Source organism: Scyliorhinus torazame, chromosome 14 (genome assembly GCF_047496885.1).
Source record: "Scyliorhinus torazame isolate Kashiwa2021f chromosome 14, sScyTor2.1, whole genome shotgun sequence".
In the NCBI taxonomy this organism is placed as follows: Eukaryota; Metazoa; Chordata; class Chondrichthyes; order Carcharhiniformes; family Scyliorhinidae; genus Scyliorhinus; species Scyliorhinus torazame.
The window spans coordinates 187,056,907-187,073,702 of record NC_092720.1 but is presented as its reverse complement, the minus strand read 5'-3'; the positions used below and the strand labels follow the sequence as shown (position 1 = coordinate 187,073,702).

Here is a 16,796-nt window from a genome sequence, read left to right as displayed (position 1 = left end):
GGGGGTGGAGGGGTTGGGGAAGGGATATGGGTGGCAGGGGGTGGGGGGGGGGGGGGGGGGGGCGGGCTCTGAAATAAGGAGAGGACAGACCTTGAGATGAAGCACATCTTTGATGATTTTTAAGTGTGTGGCCTGTAATCTGAGAGTCTGCAATCTGAGACACTGTAGTCTGAGGGACTGCAATTTCAGAGCATATGATCTGAGAATCTGTGATTTGAGAGTCTTTGATCTGAGTGCCTTTAATGTGAGAGTCTGTGATCAGAGAGTCTGAGATATGAGAGTCTGTGATCAGAGAGAATCTGATCTGAGAGGCTCTGATCAGAGAGCCTGTGATCAGAGAGTCTGTGATCAGAGAGAATCTGATCTGAGAGGCTGTGATCAGAGAGCCTGTGATCTGAGAGTCTGGATACGTGCATCTCTGGCTTGTAAGTCTGTGATTCTGGATCCGTGAACTGGGGTTCTGAATCTGTGATCTGTGAATCTGTGATCTCTCATCTGAAATTCTGTGATCTAAGTCTGCCGTCTGCGATCTGAGATTTTGTGGTCTGAGATTTTGTGATCTGAGAGTCTCTCATCAGAGAGTCTATTATCTGTGAATTGTGATCAGAGAGTCTGTTATTTGTGATCTGAAATTTTATGACCTGTGATCTGAGAGTCTCTGATCTGTGACTCTGTGATCTGTGAGTCAGTGATCTGAGAGTCTCTGATCTGTGAATCTGTGGTTCCTGATCAGTGATCCGGTAGTCTGTTATCTGTGATCTGAGATTTTGTGATCTGTGAGCCTGTGATCTGAGGTTCTCTGAGTCTGTGATCTGAGATTCTCTGAGCCTGTGATCTGAGATTCTGTGAGTCGGTGATCTGAAATTCTGAGGGTGTGATGTCTGGTTCCTAATTGAACTGTGACTGAACCAAATGGGAGGAGAAAGAAAATTGCAAAATAATGTCACTTCACAAGGAGTTGGGCAAGGCAAGTGTGCGAGTGAACATTTACTTTAATCAACGACACGTCTTAAAATTACTTGGTCAAAAAATATCACCTGCGGGATTCTCGGTCGGCGAGATCCTCTGCTTTGCCGGCAGAGCGCCCACGCAATTTATTATGGCCAATTCACCTAACCTGCACATCTTTGGACTGTGGGAGGAAACCGGAGCACCCGGAGGAAACCCACGCAGACACGGGGAGAACTTGCAGACTTCGCACAGACAGTGATCCAGCGGGGAATCGAACCTGGGATCCTGGAGCTGTGGAGCAACTGTGCTAACCACTGTGCTTCTGTGCTGTCCTGCCCTGCAGCACGGTAGCACAGTGTTCAGCCAATTAATCACACCAAGGGGAGAAGGCTCCTAACAAGTGATAGTGACAGTAAAGCTTCCTGAATTTTTCTGAGTTATGTAGATAATTAATTACATTGAGGAGACAGAGATGAATTGAAATGAAAACCGCTCATTGTCACGAGTGGGCTTCAAATGAAGTTACTGTGAAAAGCCCCTAGTCGCCACATTCCGGCGCCTGTTCGGGGAGGCTGGTATGGGAATTGAACCATGCTGCTGGCCTGCCTTGGTCTGCTTTAAAAGCCAGCTATTTAGCCCAGTATGCTAAACCTGCCTCTGAAAGTGTGAAAGAAGGAAGGTTGCATTGATAGTGTTTTTCACGGCCACTCGCTCAGTGCTTCACAGCCAATGAAGTGTATCTTGTCACTGTTGTAGGAAATCTAGCCGCCAATTTGCACAGCAAGATCCCACTGGCAGCAATGTGATAATCAGATAATCTGATTTATGTGATGTTGATTGAGGGATACAAATTGAGCGGGACACCAGGGGATAACTCCCCTGCCCTTCAAAAGGCCAGAGTGCATCAGGAATGGGAAAAGGGTCTCTCAGTAAATATTCCCGGAGAACCAAGGGGTTTGTTGGTTGGTTCCACTGAATTTGAAAGCGAACGTCACTTCCTGGGCCAGCATTTGTTGCCCATTTGTAACTGACCTTGAACTGAGTGGCTTGTTCAGCTATTTCAGAGGGGCAGCTAAGTGTCAGCCACATTGCTGTGTGAATCTGGGGTCATGTGCAGGCCAGATTGGGTAAGGACAGCAGATTTCCTTCCCTAAAGGTTTTTCATGACAAGCAACTCATGGTCATCGCTGGACTTTTAATTCCGGAATGTTTATTGAATTCAAATCTAGTGGTGGTGGGATTAGAACCCAGGTCCCCGGAACATTACCCTGGGTCTCTGGATTACTCATCCAGTGACAATGCCACTACTCCACTGCCTCTCCAGTATGTTGGAGTCTGTGCGTTAACAGGACCTGCCGCCCAGCAAAATAGTTTGGCTTGCTTGGTGACTGATCCATCCGTCAAAAAACAAATTCCAGTCGGTTTACAAGGATTATCGCTGCACCGGAGCTGATTTGTGATATTAAGGAGGTTGAGGAGATGGAGGGTGCGACTTAATGCCCAGAAAACAGAGGCTTGTTTTGGGAACATACAGCATGGTGTTTCTTGGCGTCTGCAGCGTCGAGAACAACCCCATTTTCAAACTAGACGGTTGTTTTGCCCTCAACGAGGAATGGCCTGCCGAGGCCACACTTACCTCACTCCCTGTACTGACCAGCTCAGCTCATCAGTGCAGGAAGAGTTCAGGGAGCCAGTTTTAAATGCCGCTCCGCACTCTTAAACCACCCCCCCCCCATACTCCCCACTGCAGCCTCATTACCCCCCAGTGCCCCAACGCATCTCTCAGGGGGTCCTCGGGACCCCTCATCCCACCTTTCAAAGGCAGGACACCCCAGACCTGATACCTGGCAACCTGTCGCCTGGGGACCTTGGCACTGCCAGCCTGGCATCCTGATATTGCCCCTGCCAGCTTGGCAGTGCCACCCAGACACCCTGGGCGGCAAAGCCAGTGCTCTAGGTGCCTGAGTGGCAGCGTGAGTGCCAGGGTACCACCCTGCCCAGAGCCCAACCACCCGAGGGCCTCCAATGGCCCAGGAGGCTGTTTGATCACAACTGGAATCCAATGTTTATTGGGGCGATCCCGGGTTATGATGGTTGTGAATCGACGATGATTCTGAGGCGTTAACTTTCCCCAGATTGAGGAGCTGGGCTTTGAGGCTCAATCAGTTGTTCGTTTCCTCTCTGTTTTTCCCATGACTCGTTCTTCACTGTCACTCACGAGAAAGGACAATTCCACCTAATTGAAGCTCTCTCTCTCCTTTAGCTCTCAGAGAAATACGGAAGTGTATTTTCAGTGGTGCTTGGGGCACAGAAGGCAGTGGTGCTGGCGGGCTATGACACGGTGAAGGAGGCTCTTGTGGACCACGCTGATCAATTCGCCGGGAGGCCACACATTCCGATCTTTGACCAATATTCGTTCCGATGTGGTAATTGACATTTGTGTAATGATATGTATATCGGTACGCCTGTGAAGGATTAATTATTACATCTCAGTGTAATTCAACACTAGAGGGCACCACCAGCTCCCAGAATAAATATCAGACCACAGGGAATGTTAGCAAAGGAGAAGTATTGATCACAGCACGAGGAGTAGTTTAGATCAGAGAGAGAGTTAACACGAGGTCATCATTAGTTAATACGAGATTATAGATTGCTGTTTAACAGATTCAACCTTACTTTATTAGTAGTTATAGCTCAGTAGTGTGTGTGAACTTTATTTGATTAATTGTTATTCAATAAATTAGTTTTGCTTCAATGTAAGGATTGGGGGTTTCTTTATCATCAACTCATCAGACCATTCCTGACCACAAGGCAAAGAATAACAACATATTACCACAAACTGTAACATAAACATTTGAACCTGTGTTTTTCTTGCATTGTTTCCTCGGCTCAATCAGTTTGTCGCATCGCAGATATCAAAGTGGGATGGAAGACTGCGGAATTGAGCTATGGCTCTTTGACCGCCTTCTCTCTCAGCTCGTTAGTAGCCAAGGGCCGGATGTTACTGTCCCCACCGCAGGTCCCGTCCCCACCCTCACCCCAAGGATTTAGCTGGGGAGGGGGGGGGGTAGCGGATGGAAGGGTAACCTAAAATATGCCAAGTGGGTATCCCAGCACCTTCCTGTGCACCCCTACCTGGTCTTCATAATACAGGAGGTGTGGCAGAGGCACCTCCTAGCGTGCCAATATAGTGTGGCCAATCCACCTAACCTGCACATCATTGGGTTGTGGGGGTGAAACCCACACAGACACGGGGAGAACGTGCAAACTCCACACGGACAGTAACCCGGGGCCGGGATTGAACCCGGGTCTTCGGTGCCATAGGCAGCAGTGCTAACCACTGTGCCACCGTGCCACCCCTAGATGAGAATTTCGAATAATAATTAATTGCCACACTTCACGTGCCTGACACACGACCTATTGAGGCCTGTAATTGGATAATTATTGTCCAATTAAGGCCAATTCAAACTGCCTCCAGTGACCATTGAATAATGATGGGGGAGGGGAGTGAAGAGAAGGCCGTTGTTCTTAACATAACTGGTTAAAAGGTGGGAAAGGATGCGGAGAGGGTGTTCCACGACATGGGGGCACAGACTCCCTCCCACCCAAGGTGTTACCCCGCCACTAGATCATTTGGACATTCTGAATTCTCCCTCAGTGTACCTGAACAGGTGCCGGAATGTGGTGACTGGGAGCTTTTCACAGTAACGTCATTGCAGTATAAACGTAAAGCTTGGGTCACTGTCTGTGCGGAGTCTGCACATCCTCCCCGTGTGTGCGTGGGTTTCCTCCGGGTGCTCCGGTTTCCTCCCACAATCCAAAGATGTGCAGGTTAGGTGGATTGGCCATGATAAATTGCCCTTAGTGTCCAAAATTGCCCTTAGTGTTGGGTGGGGTTACTGGGTTATGGGGATAGGGTGGCGGTGTTGACCTTGGGTAGGGTGCTCTTTCCAAGAGCCGGTGCAGACTCGATGGGCCGAATGGCCTCCTTCTGCACTATAAATTCTATGAAAATCTATGTAAGCCTACTTGTGACAGTAGGATTATTATTATTATATGAATGAAAATTATTTACATACGCTCCCATTCTATGCAATATTTGATCAGCTGCTGTTGTGCCACTTCTAGGTATTATATTCAGCGTCGGGAAGCGATGGCAGGACACACGAAGGTTTGTGATATCAAAACTCCGTGACTTTGGGATGGGCAAGAAATCCATTGAAGACAAGATTGCTGAAGAGGTCAACTTACTTGTGAACATCCTTGAGAGCCATAAAGGTGAGCACTTTGTGTGTCAGGCACGTGAAGTGTTGCAATTAATTATTCATTCGAAATTCTCATCTAGGGGTGGCACGGTGGCACAGTGGTTAGCACTGCTGCCTATGGCACCGAGGACCCGGGTTCAATCCCGGCCCCGGGTTACTGTCCGTGTGGAGTTTGCACGTTCTCCCTGTGTCTGTGTGGGTTTCATCCCCACAACCCAATGATGTGCAGGTTAGGTGGATTGGCCACACTATATTGCCCCTTAATTGGAAAAAAAGAATTGGGTACACGAAGATTAAGAAAAAAAAAAGAAATTCTCATCTGCACAAATGTGTCTCACTGGAATCAGAGAAATCATACAATCACAAAGTTACAGTGCAGAAGGAGGCCATTCGGCACATCAAGTCTGCACCGGCTCTTGGAAAGAGCACCCTACCCAAGCCCACACCTGCACCCTATCCCCATAACCCCATAACCCATTAACCCACTGACCCCACCCAACACTCAGGGCAATTTTGGACACAAAGGGCAAATTAGCATTCCCAATCCACCTAACCTGCACATCTTTGGACTGTGGGAGGAAACCGGAGCACCCGGAGGAAACCCACGCACACACGGGGAGAACGTGCAGACTCCGCACAGATAGTGACCCAAGCCGGGACCTGGGACCCTGGAGCTGTGAAGCAATTGTTACTAATCACTGTGTTACCGTGCTGCCCGAATGAAACAGAACTTCCTCAAACTGCATTGAGACAGTTAAATTGGTGCAGTCAAACTTTAAAAAATATATGTTCATTAAGGCATTGATAAATAAACATCAAACAAACCACAACCTGGAGGAAAAAAGATAACCAACAGGTAACAAGCAGGAGGTCAAAGCACAACTCAATAAATAGCCGACAACCGCACCCCACCCTCCCTCCCATACCCCCCACCCTCTCTGCCTCCACTTTTTCTAGTTAACAATAATACCACCCACCCCCCCATTCCCCTGTTCCCCCTGTTGACTTCATTGACCTGGAAGAACAAAGAACAAAGAAAAGTACAGCACAGGAACAGGCCCTTCGGCCCTCCAAGCCAGTGCCGACCATGCTTCCCTACTAAACTACAATCTTCTACACTTCCTGGGTCCGTATCCCTCTATTCCCATCCTATTCATATATTTGTCAAGATGCCCCTTAAATGTCACTATCGTCCCTGCTTCCACCACCTCCTCCGGCAGCAAGTTCCAGGCACCCACTACCCTTTGTGTAAACATCTTGCCTCGGACATCTACTCTAAACCTTGCCCCTTGCACCTTAAACCTATGCCCCCTAGTAATTGACCCCACTACCCTGGGGAAAAGCACCCCTATCCACTGACTATCCACTCTGTCTATGCCCCTCATAATTTCGGAGACCTCTATCAGGTCACCCCTCAACCTCCGTCGTCCAGTGAGAACAAACAGAATTTATTCAACCGCTCCTCATAGCTAATGCCCTCCATACCAGGCAACATCCTGGTAAATCTCTTCTGCACCCTCTCTAAAGCCTCCACATCCTTCTGGTAGTGTGGCAAGCAGAATTGAATACTCCAAGTGTGGCGTAACTAAGGTTCTATAAAGCGGCAACATGACTTGTTAATTCTTATACTCAATGCCCCGGCAAATGAAGGCAAGCATACCATATGCCTTCTTGACTACCTTCTCCACCTATGTTGCCCCTTTCAGTGACCTGTGGACCTGTACACCTAGATCTCTCTGACTTTCAATACACTTGAGGGTTCTACCATTCACTGTACATTCCCTACCTGCATTAGACCTTACAAAATGCATTACCTCACATTTGTCCGGATTAAACTCCATCTGCCATCTCTCCGCCCAAGTCTCCAGACAATCTAAATCCTGCTGTATCCTCAGACAGTCCTCATCGCTATCCGCAATTCCACCAACCTTTGTGTCTTCTACAAACTTACTAATCAGACCAGTTACATTTTCCTCCAAATCATTTTCTATATTACGAACAGCAAAGGTGCCAGCACTGATCCCTGTGGAACACCACTAGTCACAGACCCTCCAGAAGTCAATGAACGATTTCAATCTCCGAGTGAACCCTTCCATCGACCCTCTTTCGACAAATTTAATTTTCTCCAATCGAAGGAAATCCGTGAGGTCGCTCACCCATACCCCTGGTTTTGGAGGCCCTCCACAGAACAAGATCCATCTCCGGGCTACCAGAGGGGCAAAGGCCAGGACGTCAGCCTCTCGCTCCCCCCGGACCCCCGGGTCATCTGACACTCCAAACTTTGCCAACTCTGGACTCGGAACCCCCTTCACCTCTGTACCTCTGACATCCCGTCAGCGAACCCCCGCTAAAATCCCTGCAGCTTCAGACAGGCCCAAAATATGTGAACGTGATTCGCGGGCCCCAACACACACCGTACACACCTATCCTCCACCCCCTCAAAGAATCTACTCATTCCGGACACCGTCATATGCGCTCTATGGACTTAATTGAACAATAAATTGAATGATACTCAGAGTGGCACACGCATAGGACCCATTCACCCTCCTCAAGGCTTCCTCCCATAATCCAGCCTCCAGCTGTTCCAGCAACTCCCCTGCAGGATTCACCGGCATGGCCCCCAGCACCCCCTCCTCCCTCGAGGTGCCCGATGGCCCGTGTGCCTCTCTTTGGGATGGGGGTGCGAGCGGAGCCATCCCCCAAGGCCCCCCCTGCCACCTGGCCAGTCCTGGAGGCCCGCTTTGGTATCGACCACAGTCTGAACGTTAGCGGCCATGGAGCTCAGGGGGTGGGCCATCCCTGCTACACCGGCCAGCACCTGGGCAATGGAGCCGATGCTCTCAGCCATGGCCTGCTGGGACTGGGCCATGGCCTACTGAGACTGGGCCATGGCCTGCTGGGACTGGGCCATGGCCTACTGAGACTGGGCCATGGCCTGCTGGGACTGGGCCATGGCCTGCTGGGACTGGGCCATGGCCTGCTGGGACTGGGCCATGGCCTGCTGGGACTGGGCCATGGCCTGCTGGGACTGGGCCATGTCCTGCTGAGACTGGGCCACACTGAGGAGCGCCACTGCAATCTGCAGCTGGCTCTGGCACATGGCTGCCTATGAGTGGGCAGCCATGTCCTGGGGCACGGCCCCGCCTGCACAGGTAGCCCCAGGCCTTGCATAGCCTGACCCATGTCCGACACCTTCGCCCCCAGTGCTTTCACCGCGGACGACACCCGTGTGGTTTTGGCCTGGGTGGCATGCATGACCATCACTGTTCCCTGCTCCTGCAGGTGGTTGGACACCTCCATCTGCGCCCGCAGATGCTGGAAGCCGGCCGTCATCCCCTCCTCTAGTCCCTGGGTCTCTGACTGCACCGGAACTATGGGTGAGAGTGGATATTCCAGGAACCCGGGACCCGTCCAGGCGGCAGCTGGATGTTGGGGCCGGACTGCCCTCCGACCGTCCGGCCCTGCGGCTGCTCCTACCTCCACCTGCTGTGCCGGAACGGCTGTGTGGTGCGCACCAGTAAGTGTCCCAGAAGCCTCCTCACTAAAGAGCCCAGCTGAGGTGATAGTCGCCTAGATGGTTGAGGGTTTGGGAGACAGCAGTGGCACAAAGTCTAGGTCCTGATTGGACTAGAGGTCCGGGGTCTCCTGTGTCGTGGTGTGCTGTGTGTCTGTCTCCTGAGTTTCCGTCCTGGGTCGTGGTTTCCTGGCTCGACTCGGCTGTATAGCTGTTGTTACGTCTGCCCTCCCCGTCGGTGCTTGGGGGGCACTGGCCCTGACCCTGGCTAGGGGCGGTGGATGCTGGGACCATCGCCGGCTGGCCCGGCAAGACAGAAGACAGCATGTATGGTTAGACAGATGGACGGGGGGTGAGGCGTGAGGTGGTGAGGGGGTGCGGTAAGGGGGGTTGGGGTGAGGGGGTGGGGTGTGCCTGTGGTGTAAGGGGGTGGTGTGAGGGGGGTGGTGTGAGGGGTTGGGGTGAGGGGGGTGGGGTGAGAGGGTGGTGTGAGGGGGGTGGTGTGAGAGGAGTGGGGTGAGGGGGGTGGTGTGAGGGGGATTGGGTGAGGGGGTGGGGTGGCCACACATGTGCTGTGAGGGGCAGCATACACGCAGGGGGTACTCACTTGGTGGTGCACCTCTGACCTCAGCATCGGCAGCCTCCCGCTCCTCTGGCCCGACAAACAATGTCCAGCGCCCACTGCTCAGGCACATTGAGGGGGCTGGTGGTTCCCCCTCCGGTCTTCTCCCGCTCCCGGCGGTTATGCGCAGACTTTTCCTGGGGGTGGGGGGGAAACACAAACAGCAGCAGTTTAGACCATCCGTGCATGCAACCGGTCGTGATATGCAAACATGCAGCTAATGAACACATAGAATAGGACACGACCAATGAGCAGTCAGGACATTCAGAGGTGGTATCTCACTATGAAAGGGATGAGGCACTCACACCTCGCCTCTTTCCACAGACCAACATCTACAGAGTGAGTCAGGGTGTATCCTCAGCATCACGCCCCAGCACATGGCTTAGAGCAAGGCTGGTTCAGTTAGACCGAGTTACTCCATTTAGATTAGCAGAGAGTCAAACTCATTGAGAACTGTGCTAATAGTTCAAAAATCACATTGAACTCACTTCAAAGTCTGGAGCATCTTTTACTCAAAACTGCATCAAGTGGCAGCTTGTGTTATTCCAAATTACAGAACACAACATGATACCAGGAGTATGTTCAATCTAGTTAGTTCAACTCAGCAAGATCCGTGACGACCAGCGAATGTGTACCGGCACAATGGAAAAGATTCCGGCTCCTCACCAGCTCAGGACCTCCGGCAATCACAGTGCCAACTGGTGGACATTCAAGCAGAAATTTGAGCTTTACGTCGAAGCATCAGACCTCAATGATGCACGGAAGATAGCTCTTCTCCTCACTACAGCGGGTGATCATGCCTTGGAAATATTCAACTCATTTCATTTCTCCGAAGACCAGGACAAGACAAAGTTTCAGACCATCCTGGACAAGTTTGGCAGCCACTGTGAGGTGGACACCAACAAAATCTTCGAGCGCTACATATTCAAGCAGCGATTGCAAGGTAAAGGCGAATCCTTCAACTCATATTTAACTAACCTTAGACTGCTAGCACAATCCTGCAACTTCGGTGATATCCCTGACTCCATGATCAGAGACCAAATCGTTTTTGGAGTTCACTCTGATCCTCTGCGGGAGCAGTTACTGAAGATCAAGCATATGACCCTGCCAGTCGCGATTGAAACATGCACAGTGCATGAGTACGCTAAAAATCGCTATTCCCTGTACAAAATGGCAGAAAATGATAAACTAGCCTCCAACGAGGCAGAGAGCGTGCAGGCCATCTCCCGGATGCAGTGCCTCAACATTGATGAAAGCGGCCATTTCGCGCGCTCTTCCCGGGGCCCGGCGCATGCGCAATGCGAACGGGATAACGAAGCGACCGAAACCCGCACTGTGCAGGTGCAGACGGCTGAGAACCGCACTGCGCATGTGCAACGATGCACGGAGCGCCAGGACACTGACGTCATGACGTATTCGAACTGTGGCACCGCCCATTTAAAGAAACACTGCCCTGCAAGAGGCAAACACTGTTTAAACTGCGGGCAGCCAGGCCACTATGCAGCCCTGTGCAGATCTGCACCACCAGTCAGGAGCCAGCACTCCCAATTCCGACAACGGCGCATCCGGAGTGTGCAACAATGCCGACAGGATTCTGATCCCGGCGGTGCAACGGATCCAGATGATGAATGCCTGGACAACGCCTACCATGTGGGCATCATTACAACGTGTGAATATACCACACCAGACACATCGCAAGTCCAATCCATCCTAGCTGTGGATTCCGAGGACGAATGGCGAGCAGTGAGTTGAATGGCGAGCACTGCCCCATCCAGTTCAAGCTGGACTCAGATGCCTTTGCCAACCTCCTCTCACAGGCAGACTTCAGACGCATTAAAAAGCCCCCCACGGTTCTTCCAGCTGCCTGCAAGCTCCTGGATTACAACGGGAATGCCATCACGGCACTGGGATCCTGCCATCTGCACGTATCCAACCGACACACACATCCACGGTTACGCTTTGAAATTGTTAAGCCGGACAGGGCATCCCTACTAGGTGCGCACGCCTGCAAGCAGCTGAACCTCATTCAACAGGTTTAAACCACGACATCCTCCCATGTGGATTTTCAGGCCGGCATCGACAACATCCTCGCCCAGTATCCAGATGTGTTCAACGGGATGGACACGATGCCGTATCGATACAAGATTCTGCTACGACCTGATGCCAAGCCAGTGGTCCACGCACCACGATGAGACCCTGCTCCACTGAGAGAGCACCTGAAGACACAGCTCAAGGATCTTCAGCAAAAAGGCAGCATATCCAAGGTCACCGAACTGACTGACTGGGTCAGCTCGATGGTGTGCGTAAAGAAGCCTTCGGAGGACCTGCGCATCTGCATTGATTCCAAGGATCTCAATAAGAATATCATGCGGGAATACTACCCCATCCCTAAGCGGGAGGAACTCACAAGTGAGATGGCACACGCGCGAGTCTTCACCAAATTGGATGCATCACAGGGATTTTGGCAAATCCAGCTGGAAGAGTCCAGCAGAAGCCTCTGCACCTTCAACATGCTTTTTGGCAGATCCTGCTAAAATCGCATGCCATTTGGCATCATCTTGGCATCGGAGATATTCCATCGCATCATGGAGCAGATGATGGAAGGCATTGAAGGGGTTCGTGTGTACGTGGACGACATCATCATATGGTCCACAACCCCTGAAGAACATGTGTCCCGTCTCCAGAAGATATTCCGCTGTGTACATGTCAATGGCTTAAAGTTAAACAGGTCCAAATGTTGTTTTGGCACATCGACGCTCAAGTTTCCAGGCGACCAGATATCACAGTATGGTGTGCGCCCGGACACAGACAAAATCAAGGCCATTGAGGCGATGAAGGTCCCTGAGGACAAAAAGGCGGTGCTGCGCTTTTTTGGTATGGTCAATTTCTGGGCAATTCATTCCAAACATGGCCACACACACCACGGCCCTACGCAACCTGGTGAAAAAGTCAACTGCCTTTGAGTGGAAGGCGGCACACCAGACAGAGTGGCTGGAGCTGAAAGCCAAGCTCACCACTGCACCAGCCCTGGCATTCTTCCACCCGGACCGGGAGACAAAGATATCCACAGGTGCGAGTCAGGATGGCATCGGTGCAGTGTTGCTCCAACGAGATGACACATCATCAAGGACAATGACGCCCACTGAAACCAGATATGCTCAGATTGAGAAGGAATGCTTGGGTCTTCTCACCGGCATCCTCAAATTTCATGATTATGTCTACGGCCTGTCGACATTCACTGTCGAGACAGATCATAGGCCTCTGGTCCACATCATCCACAAGGACCTGAATGACATGACACCTCGGTTGCAGAGAATCCTGCTTAAACTTAGGAGGTATGACTTCAACTTGGTATACACACCTGGCAAGGAGCTCATCATCGCTGATGCATTGTCCCGCTCCGTCACCTCGCCCAGTGAGCCGCTGGAGATCATCCAGCACATTGAATGGCCGGTGCAGCTGTGTGCTAGCACTCTCCCGGCGACAGATGAGAAGGTAGTTCTCATCCGTGATGAGACAGCCGAAGACCCCCTCTTGCAGCGCGTCATCCACAACCTCACCAATGGCTGGCAGAAAGGGCAGTGCCACAATTTTATAATGTGAAGGATGACCTGACGGTGATTGATGGTATCCTCCTCAAGCTGGACAGGATTGTCATTCCGCTCAGTCTCCAGAGCTTGGTGCTGCGCCAGATTCATGAGGGACACGTGCGCGTCGAGAAGTGCAGACACAGAGCCCGGCAAGCTGTCTACTGGCTCGGCATCAGCCAGGACATCACGAACATGGTCCTGAACTGTGCTACCTGTCAGCGGTTCCAGCCAGCGCAGAGCAAGGAGACGCTCCAACAGCATGACATAGTGACCTCTCCGTGGTCCAAGGTTGGCATCGACCTCTTTCATGCGAATGGTCGCGACTACGTATTGATCATCGACTATTTCTCGAATTACCCTGAGGTGCTGAAGCTCCTGGGCCTCACCTCTCGGACCGTCATCAAAGCCTGTAAGGAGACGTTCTCCAGGCATGGCATCCCAATCACCGTCATGAGCGACAATGGCCCGTGCTTTAGCAGTCGAGAATGGTCCACGTTTGCAAGGTCATACAATTTCCAGCATGTCACCTCCAGTCCGCACTATCCACAGTCCAATGGAAAAGTCGAGAAAGGGGTGCACATTGTGAAACAGCTCATCTGCAAGGCCGCGGACTCTGCTTCCGACATACACCTTGCACTGCTCGCGTACAGGGTGACTCCATTGTCCACTGGCATGTCGCCGGCTCAACTCCTGATGAACAGGAACCTGCCAACGGCGCTTCCAGCCATACACCTGCCCAACCTGGATCACCTCCCGGTGCTGCAGATGATGCAGCAGCTCAGTGACTGTCAAAAGCAGGGCTATGATGCCCATGCCACCGATCTGGCCGTGCTATCCCCGGCAGACACTGTCAGGATTAAGATACCGGCTGGTGGGTGGTCTGCCCCAGCTGCCGTTGTTCGACAGGCCGCGCCCCGCTCTTCTGTTGTACGTATGGCTGATGGCTCCATCGTGCGAAGGAATCGACGGGCACTGCGCAAAGTTGCCTGCCCGCAACCACTTTCTCCTCCATTTCCATATGTTGAATTGCCACCTCCTGATACGCCGCACCACGAGGCCACCAGTCAGGCTTCCATCCCGCCTGTCAAGGCGCCGTCGTCCCCTCTGCCACCTCTCCGGCAGTCGACCAGGATCAGACGCAAGCCTCAGAGACTGGACTTGTGAACGTTTGTTTTGTTTGCTCTGTTCTGTAGTCCTCCATCAGTCACGTTAGACAGACTCATTCACATGTAAATACATTCACATACGCCAGCAAAAGATTTTTAAAAAGGGGAGATGTCAGGATATGCAAACATGCAGCTAATGAACACATAGAATAATACACAACCAATGAGCAGTCAGGACACTCAGGGGTGGTATCTCACTATAAAAGGGATGAGGCACTCACACCCCGTCTCTTTCCACAGACCAACATATACAGAATGAGACAGGTTGTAACCTCAGCACCACACCCCAGCACGTGGCTTAGAGCAAGGCTGGTTCAGTTAGACTGAGTTACTCACACGGGATCAGGGGTGAGCTGGCAAGGTGGATACAGAACTGGCTAGGTCATAGAAGACAGAGAGTAGCAATGGAAGGATGCTTTACTAATTGGAGGGCTGTGACCAGTGGTGTTCCACAGGGATCAGTGCTGGGACCTTTGCTCTTTGTAGTAGAAATAAATGATTTGGAGGAAAATGTAACTGGTCTGATTAGTAAGTTTGCAGACGACACAAAGGTTGGTGGAATTGCGGATAGCGATGAGGACTGTAAGAGGATACAGCAGGATTTAGATTGTTTGGAGACTTGGGCAGAGAGATGGCAGATGGAGTTTAATCCGGACAAATGTGAGGTAATGCATTTTGGAAGGTCTAATGCAGGTAGGGAATATACAGTGAATGGTAGAACCCTCAAGAGTATTGAAAGTCAAAGAGATCTAGGAGTACAGGTCCACAGGTCACTGAAAGGGGCAACACAGGTGGAGAAGGTAGTCAAGAAGGCATACGGCAAGCTTGCCTTCATTGGCCGGGGCATTAAGTATAAGAATTGGCAAGTCATGTTGCAGCTGTATAGAACCTTAGTTAGGCCACACTTGGAGTATAGTGTTCAATTCTGGTCGCTACACTACCAGAAGGATGTGGAGGCTTTAGCGAGGGTGCAGAAGAGATGTACCAGAATGTTGCCTGGTATGGAGGGCATTAGTAATGAGGAGCGGTTGAATAAACTTGGTTTGGGGGCTTATACCGGACCTGGAGGTAGGAAACTTGATTTTAGGAGGGGACTTTAATACGGTGCTGGACCCGGGGCTAGATAGATCCAGCTCAAGGACCGGAAGAAGGTTGGCAGCGGCCAAGGTACTTAAGGGGTTTATGGACCAAATGGGGGGAGTGGATCCATGGCGATTCCTTAGACCTAGGGCTAGGGAGTTTTCCTTCTTCTCCCATGTCCATAAAGTGCACTCCCGGATAGATTTTTTTGTTTTGGGAAGCTCGTTGATCTCTAGGGTGGAAGAAGCTGAGTACTCAGCCATAGCGGTTTCGGATCATGCCCCACATTGGGTGGACCTGGAATTAGGAGAGGAAAGGGAGCAGAGAACACTCTGGCGATTAGATGTGGGACTGATGGCGGATGAGGGAGTGTGTGCAAGAGTGCGGGGGTGTATTGAGAGATACCTGGAGGTCAATGACGACGGCGAGGTCCCTGTGGGAGTGGTATGGGAAGCACTAAAAGCGGTGGTCAGAGGAGAGCTGATCTCCATTGGGGCCCACAAAAGGAAAACAGAGGCCAAGGAAAGGGAAAGATTACTGGGGGAGATTTTAAGGGTGGATAGGGAATTTGCAGAGACCCCGGAGGAGGAATTGTACAGGGAGAGGAGACGACTCCAGACGGAATTTGACCTTCTGACCACCAGAAAGGCGGAGGTACTGTGCAGGAAGGCACAGGGGAGGAGGTATGAATATGGGGAAAAGGCTAGTCGCCTGTTGGCTCATCAATTGCGAAAGAGGGCAGCAGCGAGGGAGATAGGAGGAATTAGAGACGAAAGGGGAGACACGGTGCGAAGGGCAGGAAAGATAAATGTGGTGTTCAAGACCTTCTATGAGGAACTGTATAGGTCTCAACCCCCAGAGGGAGAGGAGGGGATGCGGCAGTTCCTGGACCAATTGAGGTTCCCGAAAGTGGAGGAGCGGGGGGTGGTAGGCCTGGGGGCACCGATTGGGGTGGACGAGGTTATTAAGGGACTGGGAAGCATGCAAGCAGGGAAGGCCCCGGGACCAGACGGGTTCCCGGTGGAGTATTACAGAAAATATGTGGACTTGTTGGCCTCGTTGATGGTGAGGACGTTCAATGAGGCCAGGAAAGGGGGGACTCTACCCCTGACGATGTCGGAGGCGACGATATTGTTAATTTTGAAGTGGGATAAAGATCCGTTGCAGTGCGGGTCCTATAGACCCATTTCATTATTGAACGTGGACGCCAAATTGTTGGCAAAGGTACTGGCATCGAGGATAGAGGACTGTGTCCCGAGGGTGGTGCACGAAGACCAGACAGGGTTCGTAAAAGGGAGACAACTGAATGTTAACGTGCGACGACTATTAGGGGTGATAATGATGCCCCCAGTGGAGGGGGAGGCAGAGATAGTGGCGGCAATGGACGCAAAGAAGGCATTTGATAGGGTGGAGTGGGAGTATTTATGGGAAGTGTTAAGGAAATTTGGGTTTGGGAACGGGTTTATTAGCTGGGTTAGACTTCTTTATGGGGCTCCAACGGCAAGCGTAGTTACAGGTCGACATAGATCGGAGTATTTCCGACTATATAGGGGAACAAGACAGGGATGCCCGCTGTCTCCATTGTTGTTCGCGTTGGCAATTGAACCT

General features: G+C 51.5%; 1 protein-coding gene and 1 pseudogene across 1 annotated transcript in view; one reads left to right on the top strand and one right to left on the bottom strand.

Moving 5' to 3' along the window:
• LOC140390278 (cytochrome P450 2K1-like) overlaps positions 1-16,796 on the bottom strand; it is a 166,446-nt pseudogene that overhangs the window by 78,460 nt on the left and 71,190 nt on the right.
• LOC140390275 (cytochrome P450 2K1-like) overlaps positions 1-16,796 on the top strand; it is a 62,689-nt gene that overhangs the window by 551 nt on the left and 45,342 nt on the right. Inside the window, exons 2-3 of the mRNA XM_072475299.1 lie at positions 3,215-3,377; positions 5,080-5,229. Coding sequence (XP_072331400.1) covers positions 3,215-3,377; positions 5,080-5,229 — 313 coding nt within the window. The remainder of the gene's footprint in view (positions 1-3,214; positions 3,378-5,079; positions 5,230-16,796) is intronic.